Source organism: Molothrus ater, chromosome 7, assembly GCF_012460135.2.
Source record: "Molothrus ater isolate BHLD 08-10-18 breed brown headed cowbird chromosome 7, BPBGC_Mater_1.1, whole genome shotgun sequence".
Lineage (NCBI taxonomy): Eukaryota > Metazoa > Chordata > Aves > Passeriformes > Icteridae > Molothrus > Molothrus ater.
In genome coordinates, this window is record NC_050484.2 from 18,654,710 (window position 1) to 18,677,969 (window position 23,260).

General features: G+C 37.5%; 1 protein-coding gene across 1 annotated transcript in view; it reads right to left on the reverse strand.

Annotated features, from left to right (window-relative positions):
* The window catches only part of MYO3B (myosin IIIB), a 168,510-nt gene that overhangs the window by 138,856 nt on the left and 6,394 nt on the right, over positions 1-23,260 (reverse strand). The window contains exons 5-7 of the mRNA XM_036386692.2: positions 23,022-23,121; positions 19,442-19,518; positions 7,157-7,302 (exon numbers count right to left, since the gene is read on the reverse strand). Of these exons, the coding sequence (XP_036242585.1) occupies positions 7,157-7,302; positions 19,442-19,518; positions 23,022-23,121 (323 nt within the window). The remainder of the gene's footprint in view (positions 1-7,156; positions 7,303-19,441; positions 19,519-23,021; positions 23,122-23,260) is intronic.

A 23,260-nucleotide genomic window follows, 5' to 3' on the forward strand; every position in this document is an offset into this window, starting at 1 on the left:
TGATTGCTCTCAGACTGCAAGGCTTGACCTTGTCAGCAAGAAATTTTCCACTAGAGCAAAACAAAATGGCATACACAGTATCTTAGCAGTCTGTTATTACTTATGCAATGGATTTTGAAAAGTAATAATTTACTTTAGAAACTGGATGACTAAAACAGTTTATGTGCATTTAATGCACAAAATTAACTGCATATGGAGTCACTAAAAACATCTGTCAGGCATCTCAGCTTCTACCTAGGGTTTAGAGGCAGTTGAGTGCAGCATGGAGAGTAACACAGAGCATCAGAAGAGATTATTTTTTACTTGCTCAGAAAATGGTTGAGAGCTGAGCACATTTATTTTCACAATTATTCAAGTTTCTTGATGAACTCATTTCAGCTGCATACATTTTAGCTCTTCTGTGTTCTAGAACAACTATACTGGCAGGAAATGTTTGGTGAAACAGCCTCTTTTAAATAAGCACCAAAGAACATACCTATAAAACAGTACCCTTCTATTCATGAGGAAGCCAGTTGGAGGAGAGACTCTTAATGAATCAAAAATCAGAAACATACTGTGCAGGCAAAGTCCTCCTTAATAGCTAAAACAGTAAATGCTTACAACAGACTATTCAACAGCAAGGCACAGAGCACAAATTAGAATTACTTGCTGAAATTAGGCTATGAATACATATGAACAAAGAGTGCACTTGCAAAATCAAATTCTATCTGTAAATGACTTACAAAAAGGAAGAGAAAGACAAAATCAATGAGAAACAGGCAGTTGTAGATAAGTTATGTGATAACTGGACAGTTAAAGGAAGGAAAGGAGAGAAATTGCACCAAGATGATTTAATTTTAGGGCTAATTCCCTATTGTCTTATGTAATATATAAAAATACTTGTAATATTCTACCACTTTCTCAAATATATTAAAATGTCATAAGGTAAATGGAAAACAGACCCCATTTTGCTATGATATAGCTGCTAACTGCATACACTTCAATTTCTAGATCTACTGCCAGACTTAAAAGCCCAGTTATAGATGCATGCTTGGAACAGTCTTAGAAATTGCTCTCTGCTTCTTAAATAAAGATGATATAATGAAGGTAAAAGTACTACAAGGTACTCATTACTCTGTTAAACCCTGGCACAAATCTATTTGAATCTGATATTTAAACCCAAGGATGCATTGGATGTTTTATCAATTCACATACCTGTTAAGAATGAATTAGTAATGAGTAAGTCCTGCACATCCTTATAAGGGCAGAGCCCTTGCCCTGAAGGCTTTTGGCACTGCTGCATACTCTGGAACAGTGACAGTAACAATACTAAAATACATTGTCCTCTTAGCACAAAACTGTTTCTCTGTGGACTTAACACATGTACTGCCAAATCATACAAACACCCACATCCCTACCTCCACCACTAGAGGTGTACTGCAGGGGTAAAAATGGTCCAGTCCCATTCAGCATCTTCATTAATGATGAGACAGAGTGCACCCTCAGCAAGCTTGCTCATGTTCCCACCTGTGAGGAATGGCTGATACACCACAGGGTTGTGCTGCCATCCAAAGGGAAGGACAGGCTGGAGATACAGCAAACAGGAACCTCAGAAGTTCAGCAAAAGCAGTGCAGAGCCCTGCAGCACTTTCTGGGGGCTGATCACCAGGAAAGCAGCCTTGCACCACAGGAACTGGAGGCTCCAGTGGACACTGGGGTGAACATCAGCCAGTTCTGTGCCCTCGGGGTAACAAAGGCTGCTGGAACCCTGGGCTGCCTTAGGAGGGGGGTGGGCAGTGGGCTCAGACAGGTGACCCTGCCTTCCTACCAGCCCTGCTGAGGCCACATGCAGAGCACTGTCCAGTTCTGGCCTCCCCAGTAGCAGAGAGGCACAAAGCTACTGGAGACAGTCCAGCAAGCAGTCACTGAGATTGATCAGGGGACTGGGGCATCTCTCACATCAGGAGAGGTTGAGACAGGCAGGATGGTTTAGCACAGAAAAGAGAAAGCTCAAAATGGGTATTATCAATGTAGAAATACATGAAGAGAGAGTGTAAAGAAAACTGAGTCAGGCTCTTTTCAGTGGTGCCCAGATGACAGGGCAAGAGTTGATGTGTGCACACTGAAACACAGAAGGTTCAGCCTGAACATCAGGAAATATTTTTTCATTGTAAGTCTGACTGAGAACTGGCACAGGTTGCCCAGACAAGATGGGAGTCTCCATCCTTGCAGATATTCAAAGCTGCATGGACACTGTCCTGGGCAATCTGCTACAGATAACTCAGGTTGAGCAGGACAGCTGGACAAAATGACCTCCAGACATCTCTCCAACCTCAACCATTCTGCGATTCTATGGAAGAAAATACAGCCAAGCACACAGACTTTCTGACATTTTCAAAAACATATCAATGCTTCACTTGCTGTGAAACCAGTGAAAAATAAACACAGAATGGAGATTTAAAGCATTGTAACAGAAATAAAACACAAAGAGCTTCTTGGAAATTCCACTAGCTAGCCAACAACACATTTGGGGACTTAAATAATTTTGAAAATCTAGTCATATTTCCCTGGGTTGAGATTGTATGACAAGTCTGTAACCTCCTGAAGAATTAGTAGTGGTCTTTCCAATGCCTAGTCACAGACCCATCCCTTTTTTTCCAGCTAGAGATAGACTATTCTTGAACTGCTTTACTATTCATATACCAACTAAGGAGAATCCCAAGGACATTTAGTTCTCATCACTAAATGTAACATGTCACCTTACATTTTTATTATTTAGAATTTTCTGTAAAACCATAATCACAAAATAATTGGGATCCAATAACATATTGTTTCAAAATCAGCTTATTCCTCAGACAATTAAACATAGCTTTTACAGACACCACGATGCCCTACCTATAACCATAGGCAGAATCTGGTCTTCTGAAGTCGGTTAGTCACATTGCTGCAACTACACTTCACATTCCTATTCAGAAATAAACAACATTGTGCTCTGAAACTTCTATTCGTGATGTCAAATTATTTACCATAAGACTATTTTCAGCTTATTCCTTTAATTACTTTAAACACTTCATATTAAGTAACTAAAATAGTATTAATTCTTTTGGATTTTGTTTTACAAAAACAACCAACTCTCAGCTACATTCTCCTACAACACACGCTTATGTTTCTTTACCATTCCAAGCAGCAGCAATAAAAGTGTATGCTACATGATATATCACGATCATGTCAATACCAATGCAGATGGCAAAATTACAGAAAAGTTGGAATATGAGAGGCTGCAATATGAAAGGCTGTGCTAGAAAATGTTAGTATTTCAAATGTCCCCACAATGGATCTTAGCTGCCCAGATGGATGACACTACCTGCAGTACACCAGATGCCTCACAGGTACACACCAAAGCAAGGTAAAGGTGCAATGGGCTGTATCACAGTCACTCTATCTACTGAAATTATATTCTATTGTCTATTCTCTCTTGACATGATCATACCTTAAAAATGACTGTAACCGAGTACTCTTGAAGAACTTCTTTGGAGTTTATTTACCAACATAACAGGTGAGTGTATGGTGGCACAGAAAGTATGAAGATACTGCCTATTTACAAACTACCGTGAAGCTGAAGTTGCAATGGGGTAGGAGGTGGTTTGATCCTGCTGGATGCAGATCAGCTGCTGAAACAGTCAAGCATCAGTAAATTCAAACTAATAAGTACTCCCAAGAGCTGTAAGTCTCAACACAGTACAACACAGGTTAAGAACTGCACCATTCAATGACTACTCACAAGCTCAATTCCATTTCACTCCTGGCTATTTAACATGAATTAATGAAGCATAATAATTTTAAATGAAATTTCTCAGATTTTGTGAGTTAGAAAATCAAATAGCCATTTTTTTATCACCAATCAATTTTAAAACAGGTGCCTTCCACTGCTCTCAGAAGAACACTTGAGTGATAGACATGAGTGAAGAATTTGGGTTAATTCCTGTTAGTGTTAGCTCTTAGGGTAACCTAGAAAAATTGCTCTTTACCATGTCCCTGTAAAAAAGACTATATATAAAGAGACAAATCCTGAAAAGCAGGATCTTTGCAACATGATCTGAAATCCTCACTTTATACTAGTACATACACTCCAACTACCCTTTTCAGACTACAACATGCCATCTTTATCTCCTCTTTGCCACATGATTTTTTATAGCCATTACTTTTCAAAATTTCAATCAACTGGCTGTGATTTGTCGTGATACCCTAAGAGATAGTACTGAGATGATGTAATATTTTTCACAAGATAACACCGTTTGAAGAATTTATGGACCTATTTTACTTTAAAAAGCTTAGGTGTAATGGTATTTGAGAATCTTTTATTTTGTAATATTTTTGCCAAAACCGACACACCTAAGTAGTGACAGCAGATGGAAGAGGTTAAAAGTATCAACTCCCAAATTACCAACTTTGCTAGGCCACCTTCCTTTCATAATTTAGACCCTTCTGTTGGAGATTTGAAAATATATTCTAGGCAGATGACACGTTAACAGAATAATTTCATGGTTCAGTATCTTCGCAGTATGATTTATCTCATCTCTAGGCACTGGAGGTCCCTTTTCAGGAGATTTATTAGTTAGAGCCAAGAATCCATTTTGATGAGAGAAAATATGTGCATTACTGCAAAACAGAACCTTAACATTTGCTCTAAGATAATGGCTCCTTCTCATTAGTTTTAAGAAAAATCCCATGCATGTGCTATCACAACTGTTTCTAAGATACTGCACCTTCATACAACAAAATGTTCATGAATGAAAGAGGTTTTTTATACCTGCATTAGTCCAGGAACTTGTATCCCCTGCTCTTCTAAACCTACATAACATACATAGAAATAAGGTCCAGAGTCTAATGAAACATCTAACTTAAAAATTAACTAACATTTTCCTTTTCACTCCACTTTTGCTATTGGGTATTTGCTGCAGACAAATTTTGTAGGACAAGAAAAGTTTAACCATGGGAAGTTGCTTAAACATCTGGTTCACAGCTCAGGCCATATTATCAAAAGTATGAAGCTAATACTTAGATATCTTAAAAAAACCATTATGTTTTCAAAAACACTTAGCAGGCAGCATCTCCTGTTGTGAAACACTAGTCAGGCTTTGAGGGAAGTGCAGCACAGTGGCATCACCTTTCTTATGGCCAAGTTGAAGTACTTGGTGATTTCTGAGGGTTCACCTGTCCTCTATAAATAAGATATTTTGTTGAGATAAATTCAGTCCCCAATCACATTTTATGTTGCTTGACCCAATGATAGAAAATCTGAATTTAAATGGGCATAAGACACCTTCTCTTCCCACAATGCCTGGTCCAAATTACATAACGCAGACGTGAACCTGGAAGCAGTTAAGTTTAACAGAAGTCCTTGACTTGAGTTCTGCACAAGAAGATATCTCCAAAGATCTTGAGGGTATCCAACTGCTCTGACGGCCAGTACAAAACTATTCATCTAATGGTTGATTCAAATCCTATAAAGTCGAAGTAAAGACTCATTGATTTACATTAAACTTATTTAAGACTAAGGTCTAGCTCTGCTGCTCACTATGTTGAAATTCAATGCCAAGGCTAAAAGCACAATTGCCTCTCACTAGAAAAAAAGTGAGACTAAATGACTAAGCTGACATGGAAACTTGACCATTTGAGAATGGAAGAAGTCTACAGAAACACACACAGACATTTCTTATGCCATCCAACACTCATCATAGTTCACATCATCTAATAAGAATGTATAGTTAGAAGCAGCAGGGCCAAAGCTCATATAATGCACAGCAGAGGAAAATATCTCAACTTTAAAAATGATGCTATTCTATTTGGTAAATGTACACATTATTTGATTAATCAGATAGATAATTCACCTTTGTTTTACTATGTCATACAGAGATGCAACAGCACATAGAGAAATAGGTAATCTGTAGACAGAAATCAAAGACTCTACATGCTCTCTTTTTTTGTATCTTCCTATTGCTTGCTCTTACTTTTGGTATCACTTCCGTCCTCTTAAATGGTTTTGAGCACTGATAAAAATTTTTAATACTGTTTTAGTAATCTGAAGCCTCCCTTGCCTTTAAGTGCCCAGATACGTTTTACACTCATGAAAAGGCAAGAAGATAACTGCTGCTTCAGGATAAATAATTTTGGAGAGTGGTGGTAGCTCATGTCTGAGCTGGGGAGAAGGAGATAACTGTATGAGCCAGAACTCAGCACAACTGCATCTGCATATAAATAGACTTAATCAGAAATGCAAATTGCAATCAGATGAAATTTTAAAAGCCTATGATAACTGTGTAGATAACAAAAGGTCAAATACTTGTATTGCTGAAGGTTTTAAACTGTTAGGTAAGTGGTGATTCTTCATTAGCCAAAATGTGGAAAACACCAGTACATGCCAGCCTAATCAATGATGGACAATTTCTATATTTCCTCTATTATTACAACTGTTCTGTTGCTAAACTCTAGTTCACACTGTCAATCTCACTTATTCAGGAAGACTCAGTGAAATGAAAACAAATGAAATCAAATATAGACAGTATGAAATAATACAGATAATTTACATATGACTATATATAGAAAGGAATTTATATCCCTTTTTCAAAGCTAATCTAATATAATTCATATTGGATTGTCCATGGATGACAATCCAAATCTTCAAATTTTAACATCCTCAGGTAAAGGAGAAAATAAATTATGACTACAGTTTGCTGCCAGACTGCTTCATAGCACTGTCAAAATTGTATGTTTTTCTTTTACAGTAAAACAAGCCCAAGGCTAAGGAATAATATTTGAAAACATTATTTAACAAATAATGTTAAATAAACAAATGTTGGCTTCTCCATTTGAAATAAACGTTTTCATCAGCAGTAGGTAAGAAAAGTTCTGTTGGAAGGAAGGTACCTGGATATTATATGATTTTATATTCTAAGATTAGAATAAAATAAATAAGTCTTTATAATTTCAAGGAGTTCTAAATAAAAATTATTGTAGAAGACAGACTGAAAAAAAACCTTTAACATTACAGATTTTTATTGTCTTTTTGTAGAAGAGATTCGCAGGATTTTAAGCAAAAAAATTGTCAAATAGTTCTCCTTTGAGTAGACTGCCTTTGAACAAACTAGTGAGTGAAGAGAGCCATCTAGTGCCATACCTTGGAATTTTAAAAAGGGTTTTCACCGGATGCATGTCAAATAAAGGAGGGTCTCCATCCCCCAGTTCAATAGCTGTTATTCCCAAGGACCACACGTCACATCGAGCATCATATGAGTAGTCATACTGCTGCTCACAAGCAATGACCTATCAGAGGAGAAGCAGAGAAAGCAACGCTTTAATCTAATTTGTAACTCGTGTCATCCAATATAGCATGAAAGTACTTTTTTGAGTCATGTCTAAAATGCTATGCAGCTATCAAATCCCTATCATTTTTGCCTGTATATACCAGACAAAAGAAACATCACAAAAAGGTAACAGCAAATTAGAACTTCTCTTTGTTTGTTTTCTTTAAAAACAATCTCTCTCTTTTTTTAAAAAAATACATTAAGCTCCACGGGATGCTTCAAATATCTATACAAAGAACATCAATAATAAATTCTTTTTTGAAAGAATGACTTACAGGGACCTATTATAAAAGCAGAGAACCCTATTGCTGTTATTCTTATTAACTTCCATGACTATTCATGAGGATAGACTGATTTGCACAGCTGGTTTTTAGATAAGGATATTCCATCAGAAATTTCTGCCCTTTTTCGTTGTTGTTTGTTTGTTTTCCATTTTGTTTTGTATTACTGCATTTGAGTAGTTTAAAAAAATCTTAGGTAGAAAACCATGTACCTTGTCTAAGAAAAATGGAAGCAGGCAGGAATCTCTCCTTGGATATCAGAACTGTTTTACATCACAGACTTAATGCACACTTCTGGCCAACTCAGTGATCATGTTCTAATACACTAACTATTCATGTCAGCTGAATCTAAATGCCAGATTCAAATCAAAGTTTAAATTTAGCCCTTATATTTACAAAAGGATGAGACAAAAATTGCAGCTTCACTGCAATAAAATTGTAATTTTATTGTGATTTGGAATTGTGTCTCAAGTTTGTCTTCCCAAATCTCATCAATTAAACAATTACTTTAAAATAATTTGTTGGATCCTGGCACATTGCTAGTAAAAGCTATGAGAAAAACCATGGAAGTTTATAAAGTATCTTTAATCATTTGTACTTAAGATAAAAATAACATGTCCTAGGGTGGCTGTACCTATGCTCCAGAAGAGATTTTATATTTTTTTAACTTCTGTATTACTTCTCCATTCCTGTGGTCGGGCTTCAGCTTGGAACAACACTTTGCACAGATTGCAACATGCAAGTCAGCAACGTGAGTAGCTGCTGGCAGAGTCACCTGTTATAAGAAAACCTTTCCTGGAGAAGCTGCTGATTCAATCTTAAGCTCTTAGTTACTTTCTCCATAAACTGCACCTAACAAAGGCATTCCTGACCCTGGTAGTGATTCTATCCAACATGCCCATAGAAATTCTGTCTCTTATTTGGGACTCATGACCCCACTGTAGTGCACTCATCATTTATTTTATCAGAACAGAAATCAGGGTGTTGAACACAGTTAAAATAATACTGAAATGTTTGGGGGTGGGGGAGGTTTGCATTAAAGTTGCACATCAGTTAATTCCTTTTCTTTTCATAGGGCAAATCAGTCAAGAAAAATGAAGATGCTTCCAAATTTTTTATCAATGTTTTGACAAGTGTTAAGATCACTCCTTCTCCTCATTTTTTTCAGTTAGTATTCCAGAGAAAGGGGAAAAATGAAAGTCATGACCACAAAATAGGATTCCAATATTTTTTCCTTCAACTTGAAGAGGCAGAGCTTTGTTAGTTAATCTGGTGTTTTTCAAAATTGTCACACAAAGATCATTTCTCCACCTCCCTTCTCTTCATCAGCAATGCCACACACATAGCTGGTCTCCCCTATTCAAAGATATCATGATCTTTCCTTATAAGCACATCACAATTGCTTCTAACTACAGGACAATGACAAACTTTGCTGTATATCTTGGTCTTACAAAGTTTAACAAACTACACTAGTAAGTCTTAGAGCTTTTTTCATCTTCACAATGTATTACCTACCAAAGAGAAAGGACTGTATAACACATCTTTGTGTCTTCTGCTCCACACCTAACCGATACACCTCTAGTACATGGCAGTATAATGACACTATGGCAAAATACTGCCATTCTAACCTAGGGGAATTGGACACCATTAGATTCTCCTCCATTCTATTATAGAGGCTATGGTGATTATTTTAGAAAAAATATTCCCCTTAATATATATTCTTTTATAAAAGACATTCAGCCAGTGGACCATATGAACCAGCATGTTTTAGACCATTAGCTTGACAATAGTGAGATGAGCCTCACAGAAGAGATACAAAATTAACCACTGTCTTCACCCAACATGCAGAATGTACATGCATGTAACAATCACTTTGGTTTGAAACGAGTATTTAATTTCTGTGGAACTTATTATTAGAATCTTGCCAATTTATGTACCCCTTGGAGAAAGGCAGATGCGACTAACTTCAATTTTTAAAACACAAATCAAAATTTTCAGTTTTTTCCTTGATGAAAGGTGTGCATAAACAGTTTGCTTAATGTGTTGACAAGAGAGTGTAGCAGAGCATACTCTCTTGCAATGTGAAGAAGAGAGTGTTCTTTAAGTCACAGTTTCCAAGCCAGCCAAGTCCTCAGGAATGCCCTAGTCCTGTATTTCCTTGAAAACTATTGCTACTCCCTGCAGAGCAAAAATCTCTAAGAGACAAAACCAAAAGGGGCTACTGACTTATCTTTCTTTATATTCCTGTCTCTATCAGGAACTCAGAGACGCTTTTTTTTTGAAACATCTCTACTTTTCATTGGAGTTTTGGAGCTGAGAGTACCACTCAGCACTGCTGAGGCCTGCTCTGCCCAGTGGGGTATGAAGAAAGAGAGCCCAGAAGACATGATCTGAAACTGCAGAACATGCTTCTCCCTTTCTTTCCTTGTGCAATGACAGCACATTTTTACCAATTTGGTATCCAGCAAAATCCTCCCCTGCTTGTAAAAGTGAAACAGAAGACACAGTTTGCTTTGCTGCAAACATTTTGTTCATGGCAAAGCCTCAGAGGATGATGTAGCTAATCTTGAGATTTGCTAGAAAACATCACAGGAATAAACACCAAGTCTTTCACTTCAGCATGGGCTGGCTGCATGCACACAGTGGCCTGGGTTGCTAAGGAGACAGGCTGTCATCTTTTGTTTTAGTTGTAATTTCATCACGATTTCATGCCCAGTCATACTGCTGTAGGTTGAAAAGCACTCAAACACCAGACAGAGAAACAGAAAGTGGTTGTCAACACTAATTATGCTGAGGGTCAAAATGGTACAGAATGAGGGGATAGGGAATTCACAGGTCTGGAAAAATTGTACATAAACTAATCAGTCACACTAAGTGGAGGGAATTTAGAGAAGTCAATGCCTAGGCATTCTGTGTAATTTATAAGTTGTACAGAAACACAAAAATTCAGAGACAGACAAGATGACATATCTTGACAAGAAAATTTTATATTCAAGGATATAATTCTGCCTGTTCTGAAATCAATATAAATATTTCTCTGAACTTCAGCAAGTGCAGCAGCAGATCAAAGGTGGATTCAGAAGAAGGAAAACAGTTAATACAAAGAACTACCTGTTATTTGGACAGTGGTCATACTGACTTGCACAGAGAGAGGAAGCTACACACATGTTCAGGTGAAGCAAAATACATCAAACCCTTTAAAGTTTACCCAGAATTATTAGAAGTGAACTTACTTTCACTTTGCCTCAGTAAATACAAAGCAGAGCTGCTAACAACAGCAGTGCCGATGTGCTACCTGGAGAGGAGTGCTGCACAACCAGCGCTGCTGACCCCGCGGGAAGGAGCCTGGAGCCAGCAGCGCGGCAGCTGCGGGGCGAGGCGGGGCTGCCTCGGCTGACAGAGCCAGGCAAGCAGCGTACGTGGCTGTGAGCGCTGCTGAGAAGCACTGCACAGGGAAAATGAACGGGGCACTAAGCTGGCACCCTTGCTGCAAGGAAAACAAGACTGCCAGCTGTGCCAGTCACGTGAAATCAACCCACGGAACTTCTGGGCTCCATCCGACACTACACAACCCAACTTCATTTGTTTACATTGGAAATAGAATATTAAATATTCTTCTAACTCCTATGTACCAAAACCAAAAAAGCCTTTCGTGATAGCACATAGCAGCACTGGGGGATACCGAACTAGACAAACCAAAATGATACTATCTATCTCTATCTCTCCATCACTTCCTCTTTCCCTCCCACTCTTCAAGCACATTCATATATTGAATAAAAAGCAATTTTGTGATTGAAATTGGTTCCATATTCCTGCATTTTCTTATTTGGATTTCAGTTGCTTATTTTGTAACATTATACAAATGTTTCCATAGTATATCAGAAAATTATTTCATTGTTATAATTTTTTCCAAAATAAGTAGTAAATAACATTTAAAACAAGTTCTATAAGTAGTTATCACAATTAATATTGATTTATTGTAAATTAATTACATGTCAAGCAGTCAAATTTTACCAGCTGTGAGTAATCCATTTTTATTTTTAACTCACCCAAGGGAAATATTCCTGAGACCATTAGACTGCTCTGGCAACAGGCTACATTTGTAGGGAAACATAATACCTTTTATTGGACCACATGATATAGTAAGGAAAAACAGGCTTTCAAGCACAGAAATCTTGCCTTTATACTATGAGACCATTACAAACTCAATACTACTCATAATAATACAACTGGCACATTTTGCTTCTGATCTAGAGATGTACTCCTGACTAGTAAGTATATATACTACACACCTCACACAGATTTTCAAATGGTCTTTCACACAGAAAGCAAAAACTAAGACCTCCTCCTCCTCCACCCTCCTAAGTAAACGTATTTCATGCAGGCAACTCAGTGCAGACCCACGTGGTATTGAACTGATTTTCTCTGATGTTTTGGGCTTGTTGTTTTGATTTGTCTTTTAAATCTTTAAACACCCTACATGAAAGCTTTACAATCCCTCCATAGCTGTTGAAACAAAATAGAAGCAACTCCTCCACACCCCTTCACCAGACTACGGCTATGTCATCAATGCTACTGGCAGTGTTCCCTGAGGTTTCCTCCAGCTGCCATGTACTTTTCACTTCCACGCTAGCCCAGGTGGAGGTCAGCTCTCCTGGAGGCAAAGGAGGGGATGTATCCTGCTAGATCCTGCTTTTGAGGGAGAGCTTGCTGGTGCTGTCCTGCTGTGCTCTCTGCCCCTCTTGTATGTAATGTCCTTTAAAGTTTGAAACCGCTGTATTCCATTTCAGACTTCTAAATCCACTGCTTTTGTTATGGACTTTAAGTAACTTCAGTATAACTCCTTACTATAGCAGTTTGTTAAAGCTGCAGTTTGAGAGTCACAGAAAAGAAGAAAGCAGGGGAAAAACCAGGAGAGTAAAGGCAATTTCCTTCATTTCTTTGAAGAAATAAAAATCTGTATTCAGAAAAAGAAATCTATTTTAAAATCATCTGTCACTCTCAGAAGGTGGCATCTCAGAGTCACAGGCATTTCAACCATGTGCAGCCATTTAGAGACTTAATTCTACCCCACATTCTGCCACTGACCTGCTCTAAGTTCTCAAGCAAATCACATCACTTCTATGTCCCTCAGTTCATCCATGCATTCTTGCCCTATCTATTTAGAGCAACTGTTCCCACTCTTCCCCCATGCCTTCCCACACTTACACTTCTGCAGTTCCTCTCTGGCATGCCTATTCCTAGTTCCACGTGAAGCACAGCTCTGCACTCAAATGCAGTGCTGCATTTTGAGAGGACAGCTAGTATTTCCTAAAAATAATTGCCAGTACACTGCAGTGTCCCAGCACCTTAACCTCCCAAAAACCAGGATGGAATTTCATAATGTATGTCATGAGGGAAATTCCTTTTCACCCTAGGCTTAATATAGTATCACCTACATGGCAAATTATTTAATGCTACTTACCTTCAACTTTAACATTTATTTATTGTATTTATTATTTTTACCCTTTAAATGTGTGGAATCTTTAAATATTTCACTGTTGATTAATCATGATGCCAGATTCTATAAAAGTTCTATAAAAGCAGCAGCAGATTTGTTTCTATCAGTAAAGTTTTATTCTGAGGACAGTTGTTTGGGGGTTTTGTTTTTAAATTATGCTTTCAATCTTATCTCATGTACTGTAATTTACAAGGTAAAAAGACCATAAAACTGAAAAACTGTAATAAGAGCTAATTTAATAATCTATCTCTTATTATTAGGTATACAAGAATTGTTATTATACTTTCACAGAAGATACTAAAATATTTTCAAAACTTTCCTTACTAGAGAAGGTGTAATACTATTTATCACAAAATAAGCATACTTTTCCACTGTACAACTGTTTTCAAATGGCTTTCAGACAGAAAAGTAAGGGTATATCCATTCTTGAAATCTATATCCTATTTAAACTAAGTGGCAGATTCTTACAGTTCATTATAAATCAGCATGCACAAAACTCCTTGCTTAGGTGGCAATTAAAAGTATAGTGAAGATGTGCATATGGAAAAGCTAATTTTAGCAAATTGACCTTGAATCTCTTGATGTAAGCATGGGCTAACAAACAGAATAGGCTGAAATATGAGAAGATGAGACTATACTAAATGGCTTCATGGGAATGCATCACTGTACCTGTTTAGAGTTAATTAAAAACATGAAAGCAAAGATGGAGAGAGACTTTTTACAAGAGCATAGCATGACAGATTATGAGGGAATGGATTCAAACTGAGAGAGAGTAGCTTTAGATTAGGAAAAAATTCTTTACTGTGAGGGTGGTGAGGCACTGGAACAGGTTGCCCACAGAAACTGTGGATGCCCCATCCCTGGAAGTGTCTAAGGTCAGGTTGGATGGGGCTCTGAGCAACCCGGTCGAGTGGAAGGTGTCCCTTCCTAGGGCAGGGGACTTGGAAAGATATGATCTTTCAGGTCCCTTCCAACCCAAACCTATGATTCTATCATTCAATAAGCCCAGGTTAGTGATGGGATTATCTTTTCTATGCTGTTTTCCAAAGTCAGTATTTAAACTACACATTAAATATATTTACAATTAAATTAATTTTTCCCAAATTCTAAGACCTGAATACAGCCCTTATTGTAATAAATATTGGCTTCAGAAGAAAAGTTGATGCGAGGTTTTTGCAAAACTGAATTTTTCTTTTGTATGTTTTTAAACTATATTAATGCAAGTCACTTATTGGGGTGCTTTTTTACCAGCTAGTTTTGTTAGTTTTTCATTATACTATGCAGACAAACAACTTTGCACTGAAACAATGCAAATATTATTCATTGTTTCAGGATTAGACTTATTTCACACACACATGATCAGATTTAAAGTTTAAAAAGAACACAAAGGAACATTGGGAAAAGAAAGGCAATTTAAGCTATTCACCTACTGTTCTAACACTTTGGAAATTTATTCTGATCCTCAGATGTACTGAATTTTATCCCAGGAGAATGCCTTGATTCAGCAGAAGAAAGGGAAACTGTGTCTGGGGCAATCTTACTGATCATTGTTACCTCCTGCCAGCACAGTAACAAATATTCAAAACACAGAGTTGAAACAGCTTTAAATAATACTGTGACATCTGAAATATCTCTGAAAATAGGAAAATAGACCCAAGATTTTACCTCTGGTTAACTCATTATTACAGAATTCGTATATCTTTACCAGAATATCACAGCCTTTCCTACTCATGTGTCATATTTCAACACCTAATCCTTCAAATGATCAACTATGTTTTAATTATGTTCCTTTTAAAATATAAATATACATTCACCGGTGTAAGTTTTAGCAGTTATCAGTAAACTATAACAGCATATACCCTGCAATTTTAAATAATCTTCAGCATCTCTCCAGTTCTTTCTGACTTCAAGTATCTTGTTCTATTTCCATTCTTAAAACTAAATTTGGGCCAAACATGTACATATATCTCTACATGGAGCACATCATCTTGAGTGTGATCACATGGCATACATAGGACAAGCAAGGGATCCTATCCAGCCAGCAGGAAGGGCAGGCCCTGCCTGATAAACCTGACCTCCTTTTTTGGCCACATGATCTGCCTGGTGGGTAGGAAAAGGCTGTGGATGCTGTTTACCTGGACTAGATGGTCCTTTGACACAATCTCCAAGAGCACACTCCTGGAAAAGCTGGCAGCACAGGGCTTGGCCAGGAGTACTCTTTGCTGGATCAAGAACTGGCTGGATGGCTGGGCCCAGAGAGTGGTGGAGAACAGTGCTGCAGCCAGTGGGTGTCTGCTCACTTGTGGTGTCCTCCAGGGATCAGTGCTGGGCCCAGTCCTGTTTAATATCTTTACTGATGAGCTGATTAAGGGGATTGAGCATGCAGCACTACAGGATGGAAGCAGAATGATTGGAAAGTGGCCCAGTGGGAAAAGATGTGGGGGTGCTGGTCAACAGCAGCTGAACACAAACCAGTGTGTGCCCAGGTGGCCAAGAAAGCCAGGGGCAATCCTGGCCTGTATCAGGAATAGTGTGGCCAAAAGGGCCAGGGGCAATGACTGTCCTGTACTCAGCACTGGTGAGGTCGCACCTTGGGTGCTGTGTCCAGTCCTGGGCACCTCAGTTCAGAAAGGACATTGAGGTGCTGGAACAGGTCCAGAGAAGGGCACTGAAGCTGGTGAAGGCTGTGGAGCACAAATCCCACGAGGAGCAGCTGAGGGAGCTGGGGGTGTTTAGCTTGGAGAAGAGGAGGCTCATCACTCTCCACAACTTGCTGGAAGGAGGTGTAGCCAGGTGGGGGGCAGCTTCTTTTTCAAGGCAATCTCAACCAGGACAAGAGGTCATAGTCTTAAACTGTGACAGGGACAGTTTAGGTTGGACATTAGGAAGAATTTCTTCACAGCAAGGGTGATTAAACATAAACATGAAACATGGACTGCCCAGGGAGGTGGTGGAGGCACAATCCCCAGAAGTGCTTAAGGGAAGACTGGCATGTGGCACTCAGTGCCCTGGTCTAGTTGACATAATATTTGGTCATTGGCTGGTCTCAATGATCTCAGAGGTCTTTTCCACCTACTTGAGTCTGTAACCCTGCTAGTCTGTGACATTCTGAGTTTGTTTCAAGAGTCAAGTTTTCATCTAGATCATGATAATCTACTCATATGTGTGGAAAAAGAAATCTGAAATTCTGCTTGAACTAGGTTTTGTTCAGTTGTGCACTGGAAGTTGAAAACAAGACATGTTAATGCTTAAAACCACAGATGTTAAGGCAGTTGAGTACAAAAGCCTCAAATCTGATTCATCCTGCTAGCACATAATACAATTTATTTCAGCACAACAGAAGCAGATTTTAGGTAACTTAAATGTTTGATAACAGGCAGCTTTAAACATACTAACAACTATCCTGCCTTATTTATCTTTTATTGGTATGCTTGTATTCAGTGTTTCAGTTTCTGAGAGTCTACATTTGTAAGCATGAAAAAATATTAATTAGGGTAAAAAAATATTATTCATTTTCAGTGAGTCTATTTTAAAGCTGCTCTCAAACTGACTTATCCTTGTCACACTCTCTGTTGCTTCCTCACAGCCTAATTTTTACCTGTATTTTCATTTTTCAGCAAAATTTTTGTGAATCACAAGCTCTGCTCAAAACAAATGCTCAAGGACAGATCTTTTTTGTCCTGATACTGCTAAGCAAGCCTCAGAGTCATCAAAAAAAAGGAGCCAAGATGCTTGAGTCACTCAAATATTAAGCAGTTAAGCTGTTACTTTCAATGCTGCCAGTAAGAACATTGAGTTGAACACCTTCCTTACACCACCCTCACACAGTGCTATTTTCCTATGGGCTTCTGCTATTTCAAGTACCATGCCATATAATCCCTTTGAAATATTTTGCAAACTTAATCTTAAAAGGTGGTTTTCTTCATTTTATAGACCATTTGTGACCCAGGTTGATCTAGTGATTCCAGTTTTCAGTGTGTTTGTCTCCTGCTTATATCCAGTTATTCCTATTTGTCAGCCTCAAACATCCTGCATCATTCTTCTCCAGGTTTTATTTTCTTGGGGTTTACACTGCACAATATTTCCTGTCAGCTTTATTCTACTCTGAAACACTACTGTAGTCTCTTCCTCCAAGACAAGCTTTTCATCTCCCCTCTTCACTCCCCTTTCAGATTAAATCCATCCTTCTCATTGCCACATGAGATCCCATGATTACCTTATGCATTGACTGAGGTACCTATGTTTCACATGTAGATGAAGACAATTTAAAAAAAATCCTTCATGTTTTTTATTTCTCTGATTAGTAACATTTCATTCCTGTTCAGTTATTTTATGATATTTTGGGGTTTGAAATAAATTCTATCCTCTGTCAAAAACCTTTAGGCAGGAAGATTTATTATAAATGAGTGCAAAAAACTGAGTTAAGTGCCATTCTAGCGTATTACTGATCTCACCACAACCTCATCTAGAAAACACTCTTCCTAATAAACTGTTACCCAAGCATAACTTTTCATTTTCTTTTCATTTTATTGCAGTCCTAATCTTCCATCTTTCACATAAAAATTTGGGTGCATATTTTAAAAGTACCAGAACGATCTCCCCAGAAATAAAATAAATTGCATGCATCCTGCACATCACTCAAAACCTGTCATTTATATGAGCAACTGCAGTGACTTGGGCAAGCATGTTATGCAACCTGTCATTTAAAAGCCATTCCAACAACAGCATAATGGATATCTAAGCACCTTACAGCTGTTGTGCAGATTGGCACACCTATGGAGCCTGGTGTGTCTCACACAGGCATGGAAATGTAATATGGGTTACTATGGTTATGCTACTGAGTTGGTTCTTTCAAGAGATCTTTTCAAAACAGGAAGAATTCAAATACACCTGATCCTGTTTGACATGCCATGTACATAACATACCTTGATTACATGTGTAATGTCAAAATTTTTCAGATCAAAATATCTGCTTATCTCTCTGGCTTTCTGCCACAAGAATAAATACGTTCCACATGACAGGGAAAATAAATTTGGTACAATTACTGCCCTTGATGGCAATTATTCAAGCAAAACAGTACCACGAAAATAACCTATTATAATCCATGTTCAAGAAAATCTTTCATAATATGTCCATTATTATCTAGAGAAGTATTTTATAGAGGTCTCATTTTAGAAATGTCTCCAACCAAGGTGATTCCATAAATAATGCTTTCACAGTGGTTTCTAAGGTATCTTGTGTCTCCTTTGTGACGTAAACTGGTTGTTATGGAGATGGTGAAATATCAACCACCCTTTGTGAGACTGTGCAAGATCAATTTTAGACCCCTTACTGCAGTGTATTTTCTCTGCTCAGCTATAATCAGCCTTCCTTAGCAACAAAAACAGATGCATAAAAATTATGAAATGTTTTAAAATGAATGTTTGCACAATACTTTTAACTCTTCAACCTACAGAAATAGACCAGTGTGCATTTGTAATAGATAAATTCCATCCCAAATTCCCCAAAATTACCAGAAAAGAGGCTTGTTCTGTTCCAAAGGCTGAACAACTTACAGACAACTCCTGTTTCAATCCTTGTTTTTAAATTTCACAATCCATATCTCTCAGAAGTACTTTGTGCTCCTTAAAGCAGGGAGTGCAAAGATTGATATCTTGTAAAGGTAAAACACATTGTTGAACAAACTTTACTTTGGTAAAGTACAAGCTTTTGTTCAACAGTGTGTTAAAACTTTTTAGAGCTTCATGAAATAGAAGGCAAAGGGTTATGTCTGGATAGTAATATGTAAAATTCTGTAAGATACTTGAAAATGGGCTAAGCTACCTGTATATTTTATCAATTTTTAAATTGATGTGTCTTTATCAATTTTTAAGCCCCTGTGTCTAATTTTAAAGGCTCCAGATAATGATTAAGGTTAAAGAACACACCGGTCAGTCAGGGTTTTGCAGTGTGCCAGACTATAGCAAGACTGGAAAGAAGGAATTCCTCCTTCTCCCCCCAGTCTGTATTTACATCACAGACAAGCACCCCAAAATATACAATATTCAACTGGAAAGTTGTAACATTCTTAGGACCCTTGCTTATTTGTAGATTTCCTGTAATTTTATGGAAACCCTACAGAGAAGAAAATAATGATTATTAGAAATCCATTTTTGTATACTCTAATAGTATATTACTTTTACTGAACAGAGGACAAGATGTAAAGCAGAAAGACAGCCATAATAGAGGGAAGAAAAGATCCCTCCTACCATGGGGAAGTGGCAACAAAGTGTGTATTGCCACGAATGGAGAGAAGCCAGACAGGCACATTTGCCTACCTCAGGTGCCATCCAAAAGGGGGTTCCCACTGAGGTGTTTCTACGCAGCCTTGTGCTGGTGAGCTGGGCTGAAACACCTGCAACAACATAGAGCAAAGAAACTTGGCTTCAAATTCACTGTCATTTCACTAAGTTTATTTTAAGTATCTGGAAAACAAAACCCAAACCTGAGCACAGCTGCAGAATACCTGGCCAAAGTAGGTGTAAATTATTTGTTTGATTGATTTCAGCTTGCTGTCTTCTTCAGAGTTTATCAGAGTTGGTTTTTTGGTTTTTTTTTAATGACTCTCAGTTTGAAGCCCTTTTATTCAGAATCAAAAATTCCATTGTCACATAAATATCCCAGATTTCTTTCTGCTGTTTTCGTAAGTATAAATGGGAAATATTAAAATTACAACTTGACTTTAAAACTTCTGTTTCAGAAATGTACTGCTTGAAGATCACAAACTGGGAATTTGTTCATTAGTTCAACAAAACACTTATGCATCTGCTTAAATCTTTCCCTAATGAGAAAAGTTCAGAAGCTCAAGCTCACACTGCAGCTTGTACTTAGGGAATTAAACACATACTTAAAACAAAACATTAGCTTCAGAGCTTTGCTGACTGGGGCTGGACCTACTGAAGCACAACTGAAAAAAAAAAAGAACCAAAAGAATGAACTAGAGTGCAATCAAACAATGTTAACAAATCAGAATGAACTTTGACAGCAAATCTTCTCTGCTCTGGTCAATATATAATTGAATGAGTTCAGTTCAGTAGCATTCCAATGAGGTGACACAAAGCCAATAATAACTTAGAAATACATTTTGCTTTAACATTTTTTAAAACAAAAGCCACAGTTGCTTGCTCTTTTGGCATTACCCAGAGACAAAAATGAGCAGAAACACATGTAACATGCATTGACTGCTGCCAATAAATAAAAAAAATTAGACTCATAAGTTAAATTGTTTGATTTCTGATTCCAAAATTCAATTTTATATTTGTTTTTAATTTTTCAGCGTAATTGCAAGTCTTCAGTGATTTTGTGACTACCACTGGGAAACAGTTAACAGCTAGCACATACAACAAGCTTCTGTTCATTTCACTGTGATCTATCTGCAGCCACCTTAATTCACAGCTGCTATCTAGGGATATTCCAAAACAGTGCAGAATACCAGAGCTGAGAGAGGGTGAGCATGAGCACAAATGAATGATAAGTTGCAGACATTTTAGGTCAATTTACTGTGACCATCATTTATTCAAATATATTATGCTGTTGACAGCAGTTGAGGGAAGAAATGTGTGTTATGTTGAAAAAGTCATCCAGTAAAGAAAAGCCTCAATTAAAGATATCTGTGTAACCCTCTCTATGACCTAATATCCATATGTACAGCCTTGAATATGAAGCAGCTTTTTTAAAATCAAGATTGTGCCTCATTCTCTCGACTGAATGAATAACATTCACTGAATAGGTCTAATTTAATTTTTTAACCCCATTGACTTGAATTCTCATTTCTTATTTAATATATCCAATCCTATACTAAATTTAATTATTTTCTTTTTCTTTTGACATATTTCCTTCCCCACTCACCAAGCAACAAATCTACTTAACATTCCCACAAAAATGGCAGAGGATTATTAGTTCCAGGGATTAACCTAAAAATATCCAAAGCATCCACTGTGTTTGGGTACTTAATCTGAGATCTTTCAGTTGTCAGGCATTCCACAAGCCTCAACTACAGCTATAACAGATCTCAGCTGCAGTTCAAGAACACACAGTTCTTCTGCAAAGCAGGACAAGATGTTTCAAACTGACTATTGGGAAAATGAGGAACTGAGTTTGATGTAAGCGACCCTCCAGCAGAAGAAGAATAATCTCCAATTTGACGTTATTCAACTGTCTCAACTGCGAGTCCCTTCCCTTCCTGAATTCCTTGGAATTTCACTATTTATCTTCTACTTTCTGCAAAAAAATGAGACAAAACAGTTCTACAAACAGTATCACCTGTGACTCAGTCCTAACTCCCAGAGATGGTTCTGTGGCTATAGCAGTGGACTAAGACAGAAAAAAGAGCAACTTAATAAAAGCTTGGCACCTGATACTTCTTTAGTCAGAAAGCCCATGGATATATTGGCATTTCTTGGCATTTCCTAACTGTTAAGCAGTAGGGAACACTTGAGATTTAAGTCTCATTTTTTTTCTGAGCCTCTCATTTGTTGCAATTTTCTAGTGCTACTGTCCTAACATAAAAAGTAAGAGAAAACCCCTGAAACCTAAATATAGACTCAGAGACCCATGGGACACCAGAAAGATTGGGAGTCTCAGTTTCACTGAATGTGCCACTTGGGGGTGGAGCACACTGGCCTGTCTTTAAGGCCTTTAATACATCTGATAAAAACATTTTGCTCTGGGGAGAAAAGCTAACTTTTCCCATAATGGAGTAAAAACAAAGATTAGGCTGCCAAAATTCCCCCAAATGAGAAGGGATCTTCCTCTCTTCTATTAGGTCAGGGACTCACTCCAAGTTTTGCTTCAGGTGATAAGTTTCTCCTAGCACTATTTTAATTGCTGCCTTTATAATTCAAATAATGAAATTTGGTCCCTAGTAGATACTAAGGAATCTCTTATGTGACAACTTACTTTAGCATCTTCAATACATATGTGTGTTAAATTTATAATACCATGACATCACCAGTACACAATTTTCTTTCCACTGCATAAATTTAGGATTTTAGGATTTTTAAAAAATATTATTTGCAGATTTTTTTGACGTATCATTCTACCCTACTCTCATTTTGTGAGCATTTTTCTTTACCTTCATGCACTGCTAAACAAACATATCATTCATTCACTATTTTCAGTGGTCATTACCTCATGCATTATATGGTTTCATTAATAAATCATATTACTAATGATCTGCTTCTGTTACTTTTAATAAAATTGTCCACTCCCTTGCATACATATCTGAGGGGCAAAAGTTTTGTTTATTTTTTTTTCTAAGTGCACATTCAAAGGAATAAAATTTGAACTGACTTTAAACCCATTGCCAAGTGCCTTTCTACCCTCTCTCCCTTTCTCTCTCTCGTTTCTTATGACATATCCAGACTGGTAATGCTCAAATCTAAGAGCAATCATCACTAATTAAATGGATGTTGGGTTTTGGACCCAAGGGACTATTTTACCTTCTGCTCAGAGGGGAAAAAATATGCTTAAGGCTATCAAAACCATTTCAGAAAGAATGTTTCCTTTTCATATGCAAAAGACAGAATATCTAAATTTAAATTAGGAGGACAACTGCCCTGAAACTGACGTTTCTTCTAAAATGCAAAAGAGCTTTGTAAATAAAATGCTAGCTTCAGAATTTTAAAAATTATTAAATTATGTTTAAGCTTTTAAAAATTAAAACTCTATTACTGATTTTTAGTTAGAAGTTTTATGCTTGCTCTAATCAGGTTCTTTGTGCATTTTTCCTTCTTAAAATAATTCTGAGTATGCTTCTGAAAAAGTCTCGCTGTGACATTCTGCCTTCCCAGGGGAAAGTGAACAGAGCCTTTGGCTAAACTGCATGTATCAAGAAAACAAAGGGGAAGTGGTCATTACCAAAGTCAACGAGCTTGACTCCACCTTCTGTTGTCAGGAGAATGTTGTTCCCTTTCACATCACGATGAATGATCCGGTTATTGTGTAAATGCTGAAGGCCCTATATACCAGCAGTAACAAAAATAAGTTTATTCCCTTATTTAAAAACAATTACCCTGCTATTAGGGAATGTAATGAAGAAAATCTGCACACACTCTACAGAAACAGCTGTCCACTGGATGACATGCCTTTATACAAGC